This window comes from Lagopus muta, chromosome 18 (genome assembly GCF_023343835.1).
Source record: "Lagopus muta isolate bLagMut1 chromosome 18, bLagMut1 primary, whole genome shotgun sequence".
NCBI classification, from domain to species: Eukaryota; Metazoa; Chordata; class Aves; order Galliformes; family Phasianidae; genus Lagopus; species Lagopus muta.
This window is the reverse complement of record NC_064450.1, coordinates 4,179,496-4,202,119: the sequence shown is the minus strand read 5'-3', so window position 1 is coordinate 4,202,119 and position 22,624 is coordinate 4,179,496. Positions and strand designations below refer to the sequence as shown.

The 22,624-nt window shown below is 51.6% G+C and overlaps 1 protein-coding gene across 1 annotated transcript in view; it reads left to right on the top strand.

The window, feature by feature from the left end:
* The window catches only part of MGAT5B (alpha-1,6-mannosylglycoprotein 6-beta-N-acetylglucosaminyltransferase B), a 41,379-nt gene that overhangs the window by 5,334 nt on the left and 13,421 nt on the right, over window positions 1-22,624 (top strand). Inside the window, exons 3-8 of the mRNA XM_048964843.1 lie at window positions 8,346-8,490; window positions 16,391-16,503; window positions 16,589-16,662; window positions 17,456-17,623; window positions 18,083-18,247; window positions 18,735-18,904. Coding sequence (XP_048820800.1) covers window positions 8,346-8,490; window positions 16,391-16,503; window positions 16,589-16,662; window positions 17,456-17,623; window positions 18,083-18,247; window positions 18,735-18,904 — 835 coding nt within the window. The remainder of the gene's footprint in view (window positions 1-8,345; window positions 8,491-16,390; window positions 16,504-16,588; window positions 16,663-17,455; window positions 17,624-18,082; window positions 18,248-18,734; window positions 18,905-22,624) is intronic.

Here is a 22,624-nt window from a genome sequence, read left to right as displayed (position 1 = left end):
CTGTGTGCTGTCTGAGCAAGGGGCTCGTTGATGCATTGGGTTTAATGGCTCCCTTTGAGCATCGTTCATTATTAACTAATTAATTTTTCAGTGCAAGCTGGCAGCATCCTTTCCCATCTGCTCTGGGTGTGAGCTGCCTCACTAATGCAGCAGGTGCAGCTTGGGGCCAGCAGGGCTCTGCTCGTGGGATTCTCCCTGCAGACCTCCTTGCCTTGGAGCTCTGCTGTCCTCACGTCCGTGCATCCCACCAGGTGCACGTGGGGCTGCCAGCACCTCCAAGTAATTCACATGGGAGAACTGTTAGCTGTGGATAAGAGGTGACCATTCATTGTAGTGCTGGTTTCAAAGCCACACTGGGGCTATTCTTGCTTTTCCTGACCCTCGGGTGCTGCAATCCCAACTCTGCTCTTGGCTTGATGTGCATTTACCCAAACTGTGCTCTGAGGACAGCTTATGGAAATGCCACAGCCTTGCCCAGAGCTTTTTCAGCATCTGAGCCACGCGGGCAGCCAATCAAAACCAAAATGAAGATGGATGGAAGGCAGGAGCATGAAAAGGAGAAATGGATAATGTCACAGCCTGGAAGTTAATCCCGATTTTAATTTTATTTTTATATGTGAATCTCCTCCTAGGAGACTCTCTCCAGCCCAATCTCTGTGTGTGCCAGGAATTGTTGCTCAGATGGGTTCTCTGCTCGGTGATTTGATGCAGCGGATGCTTTGCGTCCTAAAGATAAATAAAAACCTCGAGGAATGCATGGTATTTTATCCTAATCCTGCTGCCAAATAAACACAGACAGAGGTTCCTTTGTTTTGATATGGTCACCCGGAGAATTTGTTCTACAAGCAAAGATCTGGATTGGCAAAAGGCATCTCCTGTGTGGGAGATGCGCTGGGAGCAGACTTACACTTGAGAGGTTCAGCTGTCTGTGCCCTCACCACACCTCCTCTCTTGCATTTAAAACATTTTTATTCCTCCCAAACATGATTTGTTTTAGTGCTGGGTAGGGCTGGTTTGGGGCAGGGCAATGATCTTGGAAAAGCACTGAGATCTTTATTGGGGAGCAGGAAACAAAGAGCATCCCTGTGAGGATGCTGCCCCACGCCGGGTTGGAGAGAGAAGTTTGGGGGTCTGGTCTCCTTGGGGCTGCAGGGTAGGGACACAGATGGGATGCTGAGCAGCCCATGGGCAGGGTCAGCGGGGTTGTGATGCACACAGGTGCATGGCAGTGCTACCGTCCTGGGCTGCCAGATGGCTCCGGTTTGTTGCATTGGGGTAAAGGGCTCAGGAGAAGTCCTGCAGCCGACACAAATTGTGCTGGAAGTGGCACTGACCATCACCTGGCAGAAATCCTGCCCTGCTCTCCCCAGAGCAATTCTTGCTGTGTTGTGCTGTGCCTTTCTGATTCCTGGAGTCTCACCTGCTTAAAGCAATTTCTTCCATCGATGAGCACAGGAGTGGAGAAAGGGATTGTCTGGGGCTGCAAAGCACTGCTGAGTCCTTTGCTGTTTGTGATTTCTCTCTCCTGGGAGGAGGGATTCTCATGGAGGGGGCGGAGGAGGGAGAGCTGAGCTGCAAAAGGTAATGCTGAAGGTTGTTCAGGGTTTTGTAGGGCATCTTTGCTGTTCCAGAGTCACAGCACCATGAAACGCTGGGATCTCATGTTAGTTCAATGCCTTCAATGGCTCCCTGAGGAGCAGAGCAAAGAGGCCAAACAGAAATGTGAGAGCTGACATGATCCCCTCAGAGGGGCCCTTTGCTCTCGCTCCCGTTTCTGCTGGCCTTCCGTCTGCTGTGGTTCATCCCAGCTGGGTTTGTGTGGCCAGATAGCGTCATTTGTTCTCATGGCAGATGCAGAAAGGTCAAGCTCAGCATCTAATGATCAGAGAGAGCTGGAGTACCTGCGCCGTGCTGCCCTGCAGTTGGCTGTGCTCGCAGGGAGGAGGAGGAAGAGGAGGAGGAGGGGAAGGTCTGTGTGTGGCCCTGACCCTCTGCACGTGGTTAAGGTGAGGGAGGACAGCCAGGAGGAGACAGCTTGGCTCTGCTGAGAGGTAGAAAAACACAGATGTGCCTGTCCTGGCATCCTGCAGTCTGTTGTGTTATACCTCTGTCTTAGGAAGGGTAACTTCTGCTTTCACCCTTTCAGGCAGAAATGCAGTTCATTTGGCAGGAGATTGGCTTGGCATCAGCAAAATACCCTGAAGTGGCTTTGCCAGACCATTGTATGCAACCTGTCCAGGTCTCTGGCTGGGGAGCGCCCTGGGAGTAAGTGCCTGGGCTGCTCCTCTGGGGATGTGACACATGGCTGTGTGGTTCAGGGGGCTCATGGCTCCCTTTGCCCTCAAGAAGCCATGTAAGTTATGCATCTGTCTCATTGCCTTAATGCATGCTGAAGACAGCAGGAGAACCAGTTGCAAAGCCTCGTGTAACCCCATAGCAATGACAGGGCACACCACAGAGCGCGGGACGGAGCTGGGCAGGTTCAGCTGTGCAAAGCTGCCTGTAATTACCGCCAGCTCCATTCCGAGCGAGCCGCGATTCTCTGCAGGGCTGCTTCTGTTGTGTTGGATGTTGTTGATGCTGTTTGCTGAGCAGTGCCGTGGCTGTAAGCACCTTGTCAGGATGCGCTGCTGGAGCGCCGGCGTCTTGCCCAGGCAGCGCCGGGTGACGGGGACAACACTGCTGTCACAGCACCGTGACCTGCATTCAGATGTTCCTTATGCAGAGCTCCCTCGAAAGGCAGCAGGAGACTTTCCCTTCTGACATCCCGCAGAGCAGCGTGGCTGTGGCTGCCCAGCTCCCTATGGTGGGTGCTGTTGGCAGCAAGGCTGCTATGTGGCATGTGTCCCCAGTGGGTCCTGCGTGTCCCTTCAGCTTAGCTTTTCTGCCTGGGCTTTGTGTCCTCCCAGCCCCGCTCCCTGCTGCTCCCAACAGATGCTCAGATGCTCTGGGGGCTCTTTAAAGCAGCTGCACGAGGCAGCAGGAATCACTTACGCTGCTCTTGCTGCTGAGTACAGGGAGGCTTCATTAGTTATTGGTTAAAGTGGTGCTGGCGGGTGTGGGTGCTGCTGGCTGTGCTGCTGCAAGCACCAGGAGAGTGGTGTTGGGTTAAAAGCATGTCCTCCCCATGCAGTATCCCCATGGGCATTGCCCTGTGGCAGCAAAGGGACTCGGTGCTGTTCTCCCATGCCCAAAACCCCCTGGGTGCTTTGGCCTTGGAGCAGTCCCCATCCACTCCACGAATGCATGCACTGCGCAGGTCCCCACGTTGCTGCAAAGGGATTTTAAAGTGGAGCTGTAAAACTTTACAGCTCTGACTAAATTGCTCTTCCAAGCAGAGAAATTTGTGCCGTGGAAATAGGGAAATGAGGACATCCAGCTGCTTGGGATGGGGTGGGAGCAATGGTTTGAATGGAGCACCACAGCCCCTCCTGCCCCATCCCAGCAGTGTCAGGGTGCAGCGTCCTGCTGGCCCCCAGCACTCCGTTATCTCCATCAGCAGTGGCTCCCAGGGAATGATTAAATCAATTAATTGATTTTCCAACGCTTGCAAGAAACTCAAACGGCATTTCCATCAAACTCTGATGAGCAAACAGCCCTCCATGGCCTGGAGGAATGTTAATGGCTCTCTGGGCTTTTATTACCCCTTTCACACTTAAATCAAAATTCGTCCTGCACCTGGGAGCAGTGGGTACTTGAGGAAATAAAGCACAGTGGGAAGCAGAGCAGCCTCTGAAAGTGATTTTTCCCCACTGGAGTCCCAGCTGCAAAGCCAGGGTCCAGCTTTGCTCTCCACATCCTCATTTTCCCTGTGGTGTGTTACATGGGGCAGCACTTCTGGACTGTCCCTGTTGCCCCCAGGTCTCTGTCCCTTTTGATGTGTGTGTGGGGAAAAGGTAATAAAAGTGGGGGGTGTTGGGGCAGCTCTGAGCTCTCTTGCAGCAATGTCTCCTGTCTATGAATGTTTGTGCTGCTCAGCTTCCTGTCTTTTCTTCTTTGTACTGAAATATGGAGCATAGAGGTGCACGTAGCACTGAGCTGCAGCAATACATTTCTGTGCAGAGGTGTTGGAGGACAGAGGTGAGCAGGTGGCAGTGCCCGGTCCTGCCAGAGTGTGGCACCCCCAGTGCCGTGCAGTTAGTGCTGATTGCACCACAGCAGGCAAAGGGATGGATCAATCCAAGGGGGTAAATTGTGTGCTGCCCAGCTAATATCATCTCCTTCATCAGCCCTCCCCTGCTGACTTAAGACTGCTTAATTTGCTGATTATGGGGCAGCCAGTTCCCTGCTGACTGTTGGCAGGAGCAAGACTGCTGAACTCTCTGTCGTTGGCATGAATGCTGTTGTGTGGCTCCTTGTGATTTTCACAGTGGCTGAAGTGGTCTGTGTTTTCCTCTGCATAGTTAGATGATGTCAGTGGGTCTTCAGATGGCAGCGATTGCTTGGTGTGCCCATGCTGGTGACTCAAGGGCTCTGGCCAGAGTGGGTGATGAAGGGATCACAGTATGGTTGGGTTGAAAGCGTCCTTATATCCCACCTAGTTCAGACCCCTGCTGTGGGCAGGGCCACCTCCCATAGACCAGGCTGTCAAAAGTGCATCCAACCTGGCCTCAAGCACCTCCAGGGATGGGGCACCAACAGCATCTCTGGGCAGCAGCGCCAGCACCTCGCTGTGATACCTGTCTCATGTGTAATCTGAGTCTCCCCACCTTTAGTTTAAAGCTATTTCCCCTTTTCCTATTTCTACATTCTCTGATAAAGAGTCTCTTTCTCCAAACTGTAGACTGGATGATCTTTAAGTCCTTTTCACAGAATCACAGGATCACAGAATTGTAGGGGTTGGAAGGGACCTCCAGAGATCATCGAGTCCAACCCCCCTGCCAAAGCAGGTTCCCTATAGCAGGTCGCACAGGTCAGCATCCAGGCAGGTCTTGAACATCTCCAGAGAAGGAGACTCCACCACCTCCCTGGGCAGCCTGTTCCAGTGCTCCGTCACCTCACTGTAAAGAAGTTCTTGCACATATTTGTGCAGAACTTCCTATGCTGCAGTTTCTGGCCGTTTCCCCTTGTCCTGTCTCCACTCACCACTGAAAAAAGTCTGTCCTCGCCATTCTGCCCCCCACACCTTAGATACTTATAGACCTGGATCAGGTCCCCTCTCAGTCTTCTTTCCTCAAGGCTGAACAGACCCAGTTCACTCAGCCTTTCTTCATAAGAGAGATGCTCCAGGCCCTTCACCATCTTTGTGGCCCTCCGCTGGACAAGCCTAAGCCTTTCTATGACACTGTCCCTTCCTAGGGCTGCAGACCAGGGGTGGCTCAGGTCTGCCCTGGGACTCAACTGGTGCCAACTAGCGCAGCATTTCCGTGCTGTGGCTGCGATGGATTACGTTCCAGGGCTAGCAGGAGCCCTTGGCAAGTTGCTTTGCTCTTTTAATCCGCTTGAACCAAAATCAATAGCGTGGGTTAATAGAGGCGTGCGGCGGGTTCGTGCTTTCAGATCAGCACCACGGCCAGCGCCCGCCCCGCGTATCTCCGTCCCTGCGGCCCCGGGGCGGCGCGAAGCTGAAGGCTGGGCGCTGCTGAGCAGCCGGGAGCAGCTGCTCCTCCCTTGCAATCCACCTTGTCCTTTTGAGGAGTTTAAGTAGCCTCCGGTTGTCCTTCAGAGGAGGAAAACAAAGCTGAGCAAATGATGCTTTAGATTGAAATTAATTCAGCTGGTATTTTCAGTGGATGTAAGTAATGCCTCAGCATCGCTGAGCAAATTCCCTGCTTGTAGTGGAGCGTTCAGCTGTAGTGCGACAGCCAGGCAGGGATGTGACTTATGTCTGAGAAGGAGGGAAAAAAAATCCACAACTAATCAGCCATGTTACAAACAGCGAGGATATATTGTCAAATTGCATTCTCAACACCAGGGGAAGCTTTCAGAGCAGGGAGGTGGGCTCAGATGTGCCTCAGTTTCCTCAGCACGGCTGGGGAGGACCCACCCACACCTCGACACGTTGGCTGTTCCATCAGTTCTGCAGAGAAACACTTGTTTTTCTTCCATCCACATCCCAACACGTCGGCTGCTGACTGTTCCACCGCTTCTGCAGAGAAACTCTTTCTTCTTCCAATAGCCATCGCCCTGAGGGGATGCTTTCTTTTCCTCCCCTGATTTCATCCAATTACTTAGCTGTATGCTCTTCTGAGGCACCATAAATAATTCTCCTCCCTTCGCTGTGTTTACCAGCATGTCTCACGAAATCCAGTAAGATATGATTGATTGCAATCATTATTTCATAGTGCCGCTATGAAAACCTCTGTCAGGTTTGGTGATTGCCTTTAAAGAGTGCCTGCCGCTCAGAGAGCTGTCAGGAGCTGTCATACTTTAGCAAACTCCAATTAATCCATTGAGCAGTTTTCCTTGTGTTTTCTTTCCCATCAGAGCTGATTATCAGGGGTAATTAGAATATTTCTCCTTTTGTATTTTGCTTTTGTTTTGCTGAGAAAAGTCGCTTGCCAGGCTTGTTTTGCAGGGGTTTGTGCTGCTGAGAGGGGTTTTGGGTTCTCCTGCCTCCTGCCATACTCTTCATCATGGCTTCAAGGCTGCAGATCCCCTTCTGGGGCTGCCTGGCTCCCCCCAGACACAGCGCTCCGCCACAGGTTAACGAATCCATCCCAGCTCCTGCGTGTTTAAAAGAGTCGCTTCAGCACTTTTCCTCCTTTCTTTTGGGTTTTAATGAGGCACACTTTCCAAGAGATGTAATAATTGTTGCCAAAAGTGTCAGATTGTTCTTGTTATCCTCCTTAAGCTCCTGGAACAACAACAACAAAAAGGCCAACAGCAGAAAAAGAGAGGGGTTGGTGGGGAAGAGCTTCAGCTTCATCCCCGTGAGCCAGGGGAGGGCATGGGTGGGGGGAACACGTGCTGGGACTGCTGCTTTTGGGCAGGGGATGTGCTGCCCACAGGGAGAACTCTACTCCCCAGCAGCAGCTTTGGGATGCCAGGGAAGGAGAGTTGGGATGTGGAAGAAGGAGCGCTGGGATGCGGAGGAAGGATGTGGGAATTCTCCTTGGGGAGCCCCTGGGGATGTGAGTGCCCCTCGGGAAGGGCTTTTCCAGGTTCTGTGCTTTAATAAGGGGCAGAGCTGCTTCCATGCCAGGGCTGTATGAGCAGCCGTTTGAATTTCAAACGAGGAGCACCACTAAACAAGCATCCTTAATTAAACGGATGCAGTCTGGCTGCAAACTGGGGCAGCAGCCCAGCTCGGTGGCTGTAAATCATCTTCACTCCCTTTCCAGGCTCTGTCCTTGCTCCTTCCCAGCAGCACAGCATGGCTGTGGGCTCCTGATGCATTTTCTGACTTAAGCCCCTCTTCCAGCTGTTATGTTTGTGTTGGCTCTGTGTTTGGGCTGTGTTTGGAGATGCACTTGGCCAGTGCAAATTGAACTCCAGCATCTGAGTTTCCACCTCTGTCCCCCACAAAATCTTTAAATTGCACCTTTGTTAGCAATTCTGCTTCTTAACGGGAAAAGCTGGGGCTCATGTCCTGCCCAGAGGGCTGCACCCTAGCTTGGGCACCGGGATAGACAAACAGGGATCCTGTGTCCCCCAGCCTGGCCAGTACCTCAGGCATCCAAAGATTCAAGCAGAAGTCCCTGACTTCTTGCCATGAATACAGCTTGTGCTGCCCCAGAGGTGCCCCATTCCCAATGCCATGGGGTGCCCATGTGTCCCCGTGCTGCCTGCTCGTCCCCTGCTGCTTTGTAACTGCAATGTGTACTGCCCTTCGCAGAGCTTATCTGAGTGGAATGGCAGAGATAAGCAAAATGAGAAAAGTTTGGGGGATTATGTGCTGATTAAGTTATTACTAACATGAAATGAATGGCGCTGAGATGAAACAGGAGCTTTATTTTCCGTTGCTTGGCTCTGAGCTGACTGGCATTACGCTGAAGATCAAACCAGGAGCCTGCCTGCTGCAGGTATGGGGCTCAGGAAACAGCTGCAGGCACGACAGCAACCTGAGCTGTGCCAGCAGAGTGTGAAATGGGGCTGGGACCCAGGGCTGCCATGCTGGGAGTTGGCTGAGCTGCGATGCACAAACAGGGATCTATTGCCTGAGCCAAACTCAGGTGCAGCAGGGCTCTGTCTGAGCTGCACCTGATAGCAGGTATGGGGCTGCAAAGCTGTAAGGGGACAGCAGGGCAGCGTGTGCTCCCTGAAGCACTGTGCCCAGGGCTGGGGAGTGCAGTGAGGGCAGCTTTGGGGCTGAGCTTTGCAGAGACTCTGCTTCAGCACCCGGCTCATTCCCCTTGGCAGCTCCTGGCTGTGACTGTGTCCCTTTTGCTCTCTGTGCCTCACAGTGATGGGCGCTCTGGAGTCCCGAGGGGTGCTGCGGCGGATGAGCGACATGCTGGAGCTGCTGATGAAGAGGATGGACATCCTGGCCAGGCTGGAGAACGGCACTGATTTCCACAAAGGGAACGAGGCACTCTTCCCTCTGGACAGGTCAGTTGGAGGCACCGATGTCCCCATGCGCCGCTGCTGTCCCCAAAATCACGAGCTTGAGGGCTTCATAGGGCGGTTGCCATGCCCAGCACCTTGGAGTGGGGCTGGAAAATCCCAACCTTGCTGGCCCTCATCTTCTACCTGGCGCTGTTGATTTTGCTCTGATGGAGTTGTAGGCGACCCATTGGCTGTGCAAAGGTCCCCACTGCCTTGTCACCACTGAGGGTTTCTGCGCTTCCCAGTCCCCACGATCACTTCCATTCCTCTCCCCACTGCTTTTCTTATGAGCCTCTTCTGCGCCTATAATAGAAAATATAGTAAGAGAGCCTGTAATTAAAGGCTGTGCTGCGCTGAACTGAGTGCACACACGAATTAAAGCTGTGCAGGAAGCCTGGGAGTGCATGGCTTTGCCTTTTAAGTAATGTAATTTTAACCACTGAAAAATATAATTTGCCTCTGTAATGGCAGGTGCTGGGGATTTTATTGTTGCGAGGCTGCGTGTTGGCCATGTGCACCAGCAGTAATCCTGGAGAGGAAGGGATGTGGCTGCTAGACTGGAAGGCACTTGCTCTCATTTGGTGATGTTTTGGGTGAATTTCTCATTAAATGAACCATTAATTCCAGGTTGTAATAATTTCTGTGCATCAGAGATGAACTTAAAGGCATTTATATGAGCTGGCAGCAGTCGCTGCTCACATTGGGTGGCAGCAGCCCCAAGGAATTGCTCATCCCCAGGGGGGTCTTGGGCTTCTCGAAGGGAATCGTGGCCCTTGGTGCCACATGGTGGCCTGTCTGTGCTGAGGGTGTCTGATCCTGCTGAGCCTGAGAGGGGTTGTAGAGCATGGAGTGCGTGGAGGCATCCTCTGTATTTTGTAGCTGTGCTGAGATGGCACTGGGCGGCTGAAATTACAGATCCCTTAATTTTCAGGAGCAGAGTATTCCTTGGCAGGATCAACTTCTTCCAGCTCATCACCTTTTCCTCCTTAAACATTTCCCCTCTGAGAGCATCCCAAATGATAAAAGCAGTGAGATGAACCCGAGCAAACGAGCGAGGCTGTGTGCATGTTACAAACACCACTTGGAAGCAGTCCCATGCTCCGAGCCCCATGAGCATCTCCATCGAGCTGAGCTGCTGCATGGACCATTGGTACCAGGCAGTCATTTTCCTGCACTGTCATCCAGCCCATGTTATGGCTGAATTTGCTTCCTGCGTCTGCAGATGAAGGCATTGTGGTGGGGCTGATGGTCCCAGCAGCATTTACAAACACCCTCCTTTGATCTCCAGTGACCGACTTGAAGCTGTCAGCGAATGATAATGCAATTAAAGGGTGATAATTTCAAAGGGATTTAATTCTTTAAAGCCCCTCTGGTTAGCACAGCTGCCACAATTGTGTCCTCCTCTGCTCAGCAGAGGCACCCGCGACTCCCCCTGAGCAGCAGTGGGATCTGCCCTGCTTCTACCAGGGGCTCTCCTGCTGTGTTGGATCTCCACAAAAACAGTGGAGGTGGGGGCACCTCCTGGGTAGCAATGAGCCAAAGCTCCTCTGCGCTTTATGGAGTCATAGAATCACTGATGTTGGAAAAGACCCTCAAGTCTGTAGAATCATAGGGTCACTAAGGTTGGAGAAGATCCTCAAGGTTGTCCAAGGGATCATAGAACCATTGGAGGTGGAAAAGACCTCAAGATCATCAACCAGCAGCACAGCCCCCAGCATGTCCCTTGCTCCCAGTGCCCTCATGTCAGACCTGCAGGGATGGCTTTCTACTCAGAAAGTGCATAGAGGAATTCAAATAAGCGAGATATAATTAATTAGCAGCCTTGGAAATCTGCTCAGCTGTCAGGAGCAACGCAGTTGGAAGTGACTGCAGGGTTTTTCATGGCTAAAGTCACCTGAGGCTTTGCTTGTTGCCCCATAGGTGCTGTCTATAGGCACTCACATGTGTCAAATCCATCTCCTGCAATGCTTCAGGGACAGCTCTGGATAGACACAGGTGTCCAACATCCTCTTTAGATAAGGTGACCAGGATTCTTTTGTGAAGGCCCCTAGTTTGTCAATCTGGGATGGAAGGCATGAGCTGAGAATCTACTGGATTTTGCTGAATTCTGCTGGATTTTGCTGAATGCCTTTTCCAGCCTTTCCTGCTCCCTGCCCATGCAGAAAGGTAAGCGATGAATTTCCCAACAAGCACGAGCAGGCTGCCAGTCAGCTGCGGGAAAATCAATACCACTGTTAATTGAATGCAACCCTCATAAATCATCAGAGGGCAGGAAATGAGAAGTACTTATGGAAGCCTCCTGGAGAGCTGTTTGCTGGGCAGGGGAAGTATTAGCACACGGTGAGAGCAGTGGTGCCTGGCTGGAAAGAACCTAGGGAGGGATGGAGGGGCTGTGCAGGGGCTGATCTCAGCTGGACTCGGGAGCTGGGGGCTCACAGGAGCCCAGGTCTGGGTGCTGGGGCTGTCCTCAGGTGGCAGGTGACAGCGGGGTCCTGGGTGGGGGTTTGCCCTGCTGCCCTTCTCATCCACTGGCCCTGTGTGGTGGGTAACGTGTAGGCTGTTGTTTACTAATGGCTGATTAATCTTCAGGCTTAATTACTGCCGAGGCTCAGTTAATTTCCACGCACTTCAAGTATTTGTTCTTATAATTGTTACACAACTCCATATTCCCCTGGGAATTAGAAGTCTCACAGTATGACTCCAAGTGGGTGATGCATCCTGCCAACCCGGCTCCCCAAATTGCTGCCATTAAAGAGCTGCCTTCAGTGACACTTCTGCTAAAGGTGGGCACCCCCAGCAGCACCCAGGTTCTCTCTCTTATCAATTCTGTGCTTGCACCTATTCAGCACCTCCAGGTTTGCTGCAGCCACTTCCCCAGCAGCCTTTGCTTTCTGCTGTTTTTGGGCCTTGGCACCCTGAAGCAGCGATGCTCTTGGGGCTGCCTTATTTCTTTGTAGAAGGGGTGGTTTGATGCCTCGACACACAAAGGGCAAGTGGCTTTGAGCTGTGCTTGGGTGGCTGGCTAGTCCTCAGCACCGTGGAATTTGAGTGCATCCTCCATTGGTGCCCACAACACGGATCTTGGAGAATGGTGTGTGGGCACAACTGGGTGTTTTGGGGCTGACTTGAAGGCAGCTTCCATGGAGGAATGGTGAAGCCTCCTGGGCTCACCAAAGGCTCTTCCCAGCAGCCTGCAGGCATCAGACTGTCTGGGCATGGAGGCACATGTAGCTGATTTATGCCCCTATCAAGTGAAGATGAACGGACATTGAAGTGACTGAGCCATAACCCTTCATGTTCCCAGGAACATAAGTTGCTGCTGCCTGTGCTTAGGGCTCTGTTCTGCTCACGGTACCCCATCCCTGGAGGTGCCCAAGGCCAGGTTGGATGGGGCTCTGGGAAACCTGATGTGGTACCTGATGTAGAGGTTGGCAGCCCTGCCTGCAGCAGGAGGGTTGGGACTGGATGGTCATTGAGGACTCTTCCGACCCAAACCATTCTGGGATTCTATGATTCTAAGAAAACAAGGCTTGGGCTTGTGAATGCAGCCCCATAATCTGCTTGGAAGGATCTCTCAGCATCTTACAGCATTCTTAGAACATTTTAATCAACAATTTTGACTGCTGGCAAGTTCTGCTTGTGTTGCAGCAGTGCAAGTTGCAGGTCTGTGATACTGGAACTGGTCAATGTGTTGGTGTGAGCTGCTCCCGGCAGGTCTGTGATTCTGGCTGCGACTTGTTCTCTTGCCAAGAGATCTTATTTTCGTGCAATTCATTGCTGAAATGGCAGAGGTTTCTCGAGGGCTGCAGCTCACTCGGGGTCTGGCCCTTTAAATGCATTTTTTGTGAGCAACATCAACTGCTGTAAATGGAAAATAAAATAAATTGAAATACTTCAGCATGTAAAATGCCCCGGTATTTATGACTCGATCTGTCATTTGGACAGCTGGGGCTGGCCACGCACGTGGTTTCCTTTCTGCAGTTTGCTTGGATGTAGCTCAGCTCTGCTCCTGCAACATCCAGTATGTGCTTCAAATGAGATCCCATGGAGCTCTCCTGTCCCAAAAAGCATTCGCCAGGTTGTTTGCCCCATATGAATTCACAGAGAGCAAAGGATTGCTGTTCTGCTTCGTGTCTTTGGTTAACAAAATCTTTCAATATTCTCTGTAAAATCGCAATGCAGCGGCACAACTGACCAGGGGGGTGGTGGAGTCACCCACCATCCCTGGAGGCACTCAGGAGCCATGGAGATGTGGCACTGAGGGACGTGGGCAGCGGGCAGTATTGGCCACAGGTCGGTGATTGGACTGGATGGCCTTAGGCCGTGCCAACCTTAATGATCCTATGATTGTAAAGCAGCAAATGGCAGCACAAATATCATCATGAGCAAGCACAGCCCTTTGGTGAAGGGCTCTGCATGAGTGCTGGGATGTGGATGTGTTACCTTCCAAACATCTGCTCTTCTCCGTGCGCATCGCCCTCTCCAACAGCGATCGGAAGAAATGTCAGAAGAGCAAACAAACATGCTCAGGGTTTGTATTACGGAGACGACACGCAAATAAGAGGAGATCTGTCTTTTCCTAATGCTGCTTTTTATAAAAGGCAATAAAAGCGTGGTGCTCTGTGAAGAGATAACCAGGCTGAGGCTGAATTAGTGCAGCAGGGCTGGGGGCAAAAGGCAAAGCGAAGGGGAGCAAATTAATGTATGAAAAAGGAAAGGAAAACTCAACCTCTGGCTGCGTTATGTGGCAAATGATCCGCCTGTGGGGAAAGATACGTCTTAATAGCAGTTTTTGGAATGAGATGAATACTGTATACAGTGCATTATAAGCCACAGCGTGATCTGAATCGTAATCAACGTGGGGAAGTATAAGTCTGAAAATAATAAAGATGAAATCAATATTGATGGTTAGGAGTAAAAGTACTGTATTTGCTGCAGTAAATGGTTTTAAGTTCCCAGGGAAAAATTTGTTCCAGAAAACTTATAGCAATTTACTATAGTTTCAATGCTGGCGTAGCCCCCGTGTATTTTGGTGGCATTTATATTGTCGCTATAGGAACAGTCAAAAAGCAGCAAGGAGAAAGGGCTCTGTGCAAGGGGATGGCTGGGGGCAAGCTCTGGGTTTCACCATGCTGGTGCTTTGCTGTGGTGTTTTTGGATGACAAACAATCTCTCCATCCTGCTTAGCTGTCAGTTAGCACATGGGCCCCTCACCTTGTCCTTCTCCAGTTACTAGGAGTAAGGCATCAGATTCTGATGAGCTCCAGGAAAACCTTCTTGCATTTGAGCTTCTGCTTTTAACTGTCTTATTTCCTTGTCCTCTGCTCAGGAGACAAATCACTTTAATGATAATTGATATAACTTCTACTTAACCTCCTTGTCGTCTCATTAATGCATTCAATGAAATGTCCTGCTCGAGCTGCAGCCCTGTAGCACCAGTGCAGCTTTCACCCCAAGCATGAAACTCCTTGCTGGAGAAAGCTGCTTTGGGTATTGAAAGTGGTAAGCATGTGATGGGTGGGAGATGGAGTGTGACTCCCTGTTTTGGGTGTTTTCTATGATTATTTCTTCCTTTTAACTTATGAAAGATGCCAAGAACCGTGCTGGACATTTCAACTCCAAAATAGCTGAAGGGAAGGAAATATTCCCTTTCTTGATCCAGGTTGTTTCAGTTCTCATTTCCTCTTAGGTAAGGCTTCTGCACTTTGAACGTTCTGCACATGAATGCAACGTGGATGTCTTGTTCAAGAGAACTAGAAGTGCTGCTTGCACACCATGATCAAACACCCTTTTAATATCAAAGGGCTCTGCCTTGAAGCCTTTGTGTTCAGGGAACAGCTGTATCATACAGGAGCCAGGCAGGCTGACATAAATGCCAGGATAAGTCTTGGGAGCCAGCAGGATGCAGGCTGTTTGTGAGGATGAGCCCAGAAAATGCCTTGGGTTTGGACAGTCCTGATCTCACATGAATGCATTTGCCAGTTCTCAACCTTGGAGAATCTCACATTTGGGGATGGGATGGAGACATTCAACCTTTCATAGAATTATTTGTTTTGGAAGGGACTTTTAGAGCTCATCTAGTCCAATTCTCCTGCAATGAAATGGGCCTTTGGGATTCACCAAATTCTTGGCTGTTTGCAAGCTGGTTTAGAGCCTATCAGGGGTTGGGATGGCTTCTAAGTGGAGGTAGAAGTTGCATCTGTTCCCATCCTCTTGCACTCCTGTGAGTGCTGGGGAAACATGGGGAGCAGCTACACCACCCAACGTCCCTGTCCTGTTTGAGCAGAAGGTTGGGCTTGTTGACTCTAAATTCACTAATTCTTGAATTTGCTCCTATCCTGCCCATCCCAACCTTTTTTTTTGTCCCTACAGACATGTACAGTGGTCTGACTGCTGCTTCCTGGTGAATAAAGACCTGCAGAAAAGAGGGATTTAGGAGCTTTCAGGGCTGCCTCAGACTGAAGCTGTGCTCACAAGCTAAGCTTGTCACAGGTCATTTCTGTGCCTGTGTTTTACCAGGGCCTCACAAGGATTCTCCCTGTTACAGCAGCTGGCAGGAGACCTGGGCTTTCTTCTCTGCAAAAGGTTGAAAGTTACTTAGGGGCAATGGCGTCCTCTGCATTTATTATTTCATAAAAGCCTAAGATATGTGGTTCCCCGTGGAGGTATGCAGGTTGAGTATCGATGGTTGTAAACCATGCCAGGAGGAAAAATGTGGGCTGCTTGCTGCTGGAGAGTGGACCTTAAATCAACAGCCGGAGCTGTATCGGTTCATAAACCCAGGATTTTTTTAGCCTTGAGGACAGAGGTACTTTAAATCGCAGCCTTCAGCTTCAGTGATCTGCTGGAGAACAAACATAAAACTTCAGAGGGAAGGGCCTGATATCAGCACGTATTTTTGTGCCAGCGGTATTCAAGGTAGCCCTTTTGGTCCTGCTCACTGCTTATGACATCTCCTTGTATTGTAATGATCTCAGCAGCAGCAAGAAAAATCCATGACCCAGCCGCTGCAGAAGGGGAAATTATTTGCTGCGATAACGGCGCTCATCAAGGCGTCGTTTGCAGTGGAAATGGCAAGAGGAGCATTGGAGGTGGAAATCTGTCGAGTGCGGCACCGCTGCTCACGGACTGAATTCTCTGCCCTTTTTATACCTGACATCAGGTTTTAATTGACATCAGGCATCTCTGCCGTGCTCTGTCACTCGTGCTGCTCTGTCTGTGCCAGGAGATGTGTGGAGGGTAATGGTGCTGTTTACATAGCTGGGATTGATTGCGAGCGGCGGTTCAATAGCTGCCATGTGCAGCCATTCGAGCCAGTGGGGTTGGGTCTTTGACCACACTGGGATGGTGCCCAGGAGCTCTATGGAACCACGACATGGAGCTCAGTGCCAGCTTGGGCTCTGCTGCCGGTCTCCCTGTCTCTGTCATCTCCCCTTGCCCCATAGCCCTCACCTTTGGGTCTGGAGGTCTGCTCGTTGTTGGTGGGATTGGACTTCAGGCCATCCGTGCGTCGTTGTTTGTGATTCTCAGGGCTTTCTTTGCCTGTTGCTATTTGTGTCATCCTTTTGCTCAATTTTTGGTTCTTTCTCCTTTTTTAACTCCTCGTGCCTTCCTGCGTGCGCTGCAAGGCCAATAATCACAGCGGAGGATTTTCAAGCATAGCACGTCTGAAATAACGCAAACAGATTTCGCCAGCATATTTAGCAGTTCCCGATGTAAAATGCAGAGATGTATTGCTGTTTATGAGCGTGCTGCAAAAAATAGCAGAAAAACTGTTTTATGCTGTTTTAAAGTCAGAACTCTTCAAAGCTCTCTGCTGAACGAGGCACTGCTGTGTTGCAGCCTACAAGCCTGCAGCCTGGATTTTCAGGATGTTTGTAGGGTCTCTCTTCTTTCTTCCCAGGTTGCAGCCAGCGGCCGGTTTGATGGAGAGGATCCAAGCTATAGCTCAAAACGTCTCAGACATCGCAATAAAAGTAGACCAGATTCTCCGGAATAGCCTCATGAATGCAAAAAGTGAGTGTTGTCCTCAGGTGCCCAGCTCTTCCAGCCCCATCCGTTTCTTGTGTTGGCATCTGCTACCTTCCTTGTCTCTCTGCAGTGGGGGATGGCAGGAGGGACCAGTGCGAGGTGCCCAGGGACCCCAAGTACCCCGACTGCGCTGGGAAGGTGGAGGTGAGTTGAAGCTCCCCACATGCCCAATTGCCATGAGGCCACGGGGAGGTGTGAGGCTGTACCCGCAGCTTTGCAGGCAGCAGCAGAACCATCTCTGTGAGGCTGCCTCTCCCTGCCCGTACTTTCTGTGTTTAATGTCAGAAGCACGGTGAGGAGAAAGCGCTGTCATATCTTCTTTAAATATCTGGGGCACGGCTGGTGCCTGGGGAATAATCTCAGCGTGGCACAGGAGCACATCTCGTTATGGTGGCAAGGACCTCCATTCTGAAGCAATGTCCTGGCTGACACTACATGCTCCCCACACCTGCACACAGCCTGCCGTTTGGCCTTCAGTGTGATCTCTTTGTCAGAGAGCACGTTTATGTGGGCTAATTAAAAACATTTCCCCTCTCCCCTCCTTCCCAGCCTGCTGCTTCCGGCTCTGGGCTGATTCTACCTGAAAGGATGCTGAAGGGTATATTGAAGCAATACTGGACTGGGGCACGAGATCTTCCTCGTTCCCCTAGTGCTGGGCATGCTTTCTATCCACAATTGGAGTTAATTTGGAATGTAATTTAATTGTCAAAGGCTATAATTCGATCTCCTGTCTGGGTGATTGGTGCATTTTACATAGCGGGCACAGCGAGCTGTCTCTGAGTAGATTTGTTGAATTAACTACAGGCTGGTCGGGGGGTGATGAATGGGGGCTGCAATCAGCGGCTGTTCTGCACCCGGAACCACCTCAGGGACAGCTGTGGGTGCGTGAGCTGGGAGTGTGGATGAGCCCCATTTGTGTTCCTTTGTCCCTTTGCAGTGGATGAGGGCCAGGTGGACTTCTGACCCCTGCTATGCATTTTTTGGCGTGGATGGCACCGAGTGCTCCTTCCTCATCTACCTCAGTGAAGTTGAGTGGTTCTGCCCTCCCCTACCCTGGAGGAACCAGACGGCTGCACCGTCCCCTCCACCGCTGCCCCGTGCCCAGGTAGGGTCTATGGGATAACAATGGGGTCGGGGCTGTGACAGTGGTGCCCTCAAGGCAGTGGTGCCAGCAGACTCCCAGCGCCCATCTTGATGCCACATGCAGGTCCTCTCCCACCTGGGATGCCACAAAGAGGCACCAGTTTAGAAAACATGCAAGTGAAACCACCCCTCTCTAATGGACCCTAATTGCAATCTTATTACAATGCTCAGATTGGACGTTAAGAGAAGTTTCTGCACTAGAGGCTGGTGGGCATGGAGCAGCTCCCCAGGGCAGCAGGCATTTCCCTGAGCTGCTGGAACTTTGGAAGCATTGGCCACCACTATCAGAGTTAGGATTGAGTTTTGGGTGGTCATTTTGTTGGACTCAGTGCTCCTCATGGGTGCCTTCCAATGTGGGATATCTCATGGTTATGTGATTCTGTGATGCCGGATAGCAATCAGCAGTGCTCCATTCCTGCAGGCAGCTTTCCGCAGCGACCTGGCCCCATTGCTGGAGCTGGTGGGCACGGGCAAGGAGTCCCTCAGCTTCATGAAGAAGAGGATCCGGCACCTGGCCCAGCAGTGGCTGCGGGCAGCCCGACGCCTCGAGCAGAAACTGAAGGGACGGCAGGGGGACCAAAAACATGTAGGAGCCAATTGCGTGGAGGGGTTGATGTGGGGATGAGGACATGGGGAAGTGAGAGCAGCAGATCTGTGGGGTTCGAGCTGTGTTATCAGTGGGGTGGTTGTGGCCTGAAGAGCTGGGCAGGACTTTGGAGCTGGGTCCTGGTCAGCAGGAGGTGTCCATCCCTGGGTTGGTACCGGCAGTGAGTGGGGCATGGGGTGGCACTTCTCCTCCTTTCAGATGCTGGAGGCATCTTCCTGCTGCCCTCTAGGCCCCTTTCTACAGGGAGATGTGCTCTGCATCCGTGGACAAACCCCAGTGTGCATGGGGAAAATGGACCATATCCGAAGATAGAGCTAGACACTGAATATTGGATCTCTGCTAATTGGACATAGGCCGCTTGTCCTTACACTCGAGTGGTTTCCCTGAGTAATTTCAGCCTGCAGAAGTGGAAAGGGACCAGCAGTCATTTTTGGCTGTCAGCAGCTTGTTGTCCCTCTCTCTACAGATCCTGATTCACATCGGCTTCCTGACCGAGGAGTCAGGGGACGTCTTCAGCCCACGGGTGCTGAAAGGGGGGCCCCTGGGTGAGATGGTGCAGTGGGCCGACATCCTGGCTGCCCTTTTCCTGCTGGGACACAGCCTGAAGGTGACAGTCTCACTGAAGGAGCTGCAGAGGTTGGTGCCGTCGGTCCCTTCCAACCCTAGGATTCTATGAAACCAAGGCATGGTGCAGGTTGTTAGGGCAAGGCTTTGCCCTGTAGTCGTGGTGCTAGATCTGAGCATTACTGATGCATCGCTTGCAGCACACAGCATCCCCTGTGTCCCCTCTGTCCCCTGCTCCCCAGTGATGCTCTCTGCAGGTACATGTGGCCCCATGACACAGCTGTCCTATGCTTCAGTGCCATAGGGGGTGCTCAGCCCCCAGCTCTCCCCCGGTGTTGTGTGAGCAGTGGCTGTGCTCTTTCCTTCCTTCCTCCCCTCCCACCCTTCCTGCTGAGTGGCTGAGTAAGGCTGCCAGAAATAACCCCCATCCCTTGCAGGGTGGTGGCTGCAGTGTGACCTGGGTGGGAATTGGCCATTGCTGGGACACTTCTGCAGTGTGGCATATGGAAATGCAGAGCAAGTGCAAGCAGATGGCTGCACCCAGCCACTCAAAGCACTTGTGTGGGCTCCAAGAGAGACGAATATTCAGCAGAAAAGGTAAAAAGGAGATGCTAACTGTGAATGAGACACCTGGGCTCTGCTGCATGCTGAGTTATGACCGGGCTGCTGGTGCCAATGATATCACAAAGCTCTCCTCAGCTGCTGCCAGGGATGTGAGCTGCAGGGCAAGTGCCAGTGAAAATGCTGGAGGGGGCAGGTTGTGAATGGAGAACAGCCCTGTGTTGTCCTGTGGGCCGCCAAGATTTTGGGTGATGCTTGAGCCAGCTCTGCTGCATAATGAGCCGTGCTGGAAAGGGAGTGAGAAAAATAAACAGCGATCTTGGAGAGAAAGAAAAAAAAACACAGTGAAAAAATCCAACCCAGCCCTTGCAGCATTCAGAATTAATGAACAGAATTAGCTCCTGACTAATTAACTAAAAAAATTATAATCCTGGTCCTCGTGCAGCTTCTCAGAAAGGCGCAGGAATGCATTGCAGCCATCTCCATGCTGTGCCCCGTGCTGGGTTGGACTGACACACTGAATAATGTCCCTGTGCCCGAGGATGGGTGAAGTTAATGGCTGGCAGGGTGTCCTTGTTGTTGTGTGGTTCTCGTTTGTGTTTTATGATGGAGAGCCTCATGGTGGTGGTTTAATGAGGGGAAGGAGCCCCTGCATTGCCCTAGGATGGGGCTCCTGGTCTTGTCTGGGTCTGGAGGAAGTCCTGTCCCTCTGTTGGATGCAGGGGTCCCTTTGTGAGGTGCTGAGCAGAGTTGGTGCATCTGTCTCTTTATTGCTGACCTTTCAGAAACATCCCTGCTGTGGGGCAGTGTGGCTCAGAGCAGAGCAGAGATAAGCCCTTACACCACAGGCGCAAGCAGGAGACTTAGCTGAACAAGCGTGGTTAATAACGAGCTGTGCTACCATTAATCTCGTATGCTTAGCCAAAGCCCAACGGGGGCTTTGCTGCTGCGGGTGTGCAGAGAGCCTGGGATGCAATCAGCAGCTCAACCTGCAGCCAGCAGTCTGGTTTGGAGATGCTTTGCTCCATAAATGTGAAATGTTGACTCTGCGTTTTATGCATTTCTCTTTGGTAACCCCTGCTCTCTTTGCAGCTCGGAGTTGTAAATGCTCCTGCCCAGCACGGCCTTGCATGGGTACCCGTGAATTATTCAGCATGAAATAACCTCTCTCCTGGTTTGTCTCTTTGCATTTCTGAGCTGATTTTTATACACGTATTGATCATTGGCAAGGGATTGCTAAAAGGTTTGCGTGCGCGTGCTTCAGCCAATAGTTACCTATGAGCAGCTGTTCATTACTAGTGTGTGTATTGATTGCAATGCAGCAGTGCTTGGAGGCAGTGGTCAGGATTGGGCCTGTAGTGCTGGGGATCAGGCAGGCAGGAGGAAGTTCCTGTGCAGGAAGGCAGCAGTTGGAGGGCTGTTTCTGAAGGTGAATGCACTGTCCCAAACCAGTGCGTTGTTCCCCTCCCCGATGGGCAGTGTGCTGCATGTCCCCATCACATCCCTTAATCCCTTTGTTCCTATTGCACTCTCTGTCTGTCTGTCCTGGTTGGGCAGATCCTGTAGCTCAGCACTTCCCAAAGAGCTGAATTATGGACACACAACATCTCCTGCTTCAGCTTTTAGCCACTCATTCGAGACCTGTGAATGACACTGCTGTGACCTACCAGAGCTGCTGAACAACGTGCAGGTGTTTGTCCTCTTCTGTGAATTTGTTAGCTGATTTGTTAGCTCCTGATGTGAGGCAAGAGGCAACACATGAGATTACCCAGTAACGGGCATGAGAAATTGCTGGGCACTCGTTAGCTGTGCTGGAACACGGCTGTGCCCTGGCTCCCAATGAGCCAGCACCAGGCTGCACCGCTGCGCTGTGAGCCTATGGGTGCAGAGAGCTGAGCCTCTACCTCCCCAGCCCCCCTGCAGACATGGCATGGTGGGCTCCTGCCCCATTCTAAATGCAGCTGGTGATGGGATGTGATGTGATGATGGGCACCGGTGGCTGTCATCATGTCAGCATGGCCAGCTGCATGTAGGGATTGCTGGGGAGGAGAATGGGAGTGATGGGGAGCATCGATCTTGGCGGTGCTGAAAGGTGCTTTTGAAATTGCCCCCTTGAAATTAACTGCTCATAAGGCAGGACAGAAAGTCGAAGAAAACGGGATTTGATGCCTCGTGGGGTCAGTGCTTTACGAAGTGCTCTCGGAGCTTAATTGCTCTGGTGTCAAGTCCTGGGCTCATAATATGGACCTTGGCAAGGCACTTAATTCTAGGCATGTGCTCGTTCCGTGCTGCCGGCCCTGGGGTGGAGGCAAGGGGCATCCCACGTGGGGCACAGCATGGCACGAGGCTTTGCACAGCCCCAGAACCACATCCCACAGCCGAAGCTGCAGCTCCCACCTCGCTGCCTGCCATACACATAATTAGAGCTGCTATTTTCCTGCGCTTTCCACCGCCGCTGAGGTGTACTCAGGCTGCAGAAAGGGCCATTCGAATGGAAAGGCGGTGTCCAGCTGAAGGCATTTCTAATTATGTTCTGGCAGATAAAAGCCATCTTTCTGTCTTGCATCTGTTCGTGTGAAATCCCAGGCTGCAGGCATCACCATCCCTCTGCAGTTGGCAGACGCAGTGCTGGCATCACACAGATGGCCAGCAGTGGCCCTGACTGTGGGTACCGTGGTTGAGCTGAGGTAGCAAGAGGCAGTAGGCTCTGCCCAGGCACTGCCAGCACCAGAGCTGCTGCTGCTCCCCATCCCAGGCAGTTCTTCATCTTTCCTAGGAAGGTTCTTTGTTCATTGCTGTATTTCCAACTAGAAAGAGCCATTCTCAGTGGCAGCGTGTTTCCAAATGCAGGTTCATTTAGCTTCTCATTGCATCCTCAGTGTATCTTTAGGGCTCAGCTCTGCTCAGATCCCTTCCTGGCTCCCTCCAGTCTCTCCCATCCAGGAAGTCAAGTCCAGTCAATTCCAGTTAATTTCAATCGACTCCAGTTAACCCCCTTTAATTCCAGCAGCAACAAGGGGTGGCTTGGAGATGTGCCAGGCAAGGAGTGGGGATGAGGGTGAGAGCGATGGGGAGGGATTTCCACCACCTCTGAGGTCTTCATCCTGTAGGAGAGGAAGGTGCATAAATTAGCATGAATTACTGAGCTGTTAAATTGCACTCCTTCGTGAAATATGTTTATTTTGTAGCCAAATGAGGACTTGCTGGCTGGCTTTGGTGCCACTGCAGAAA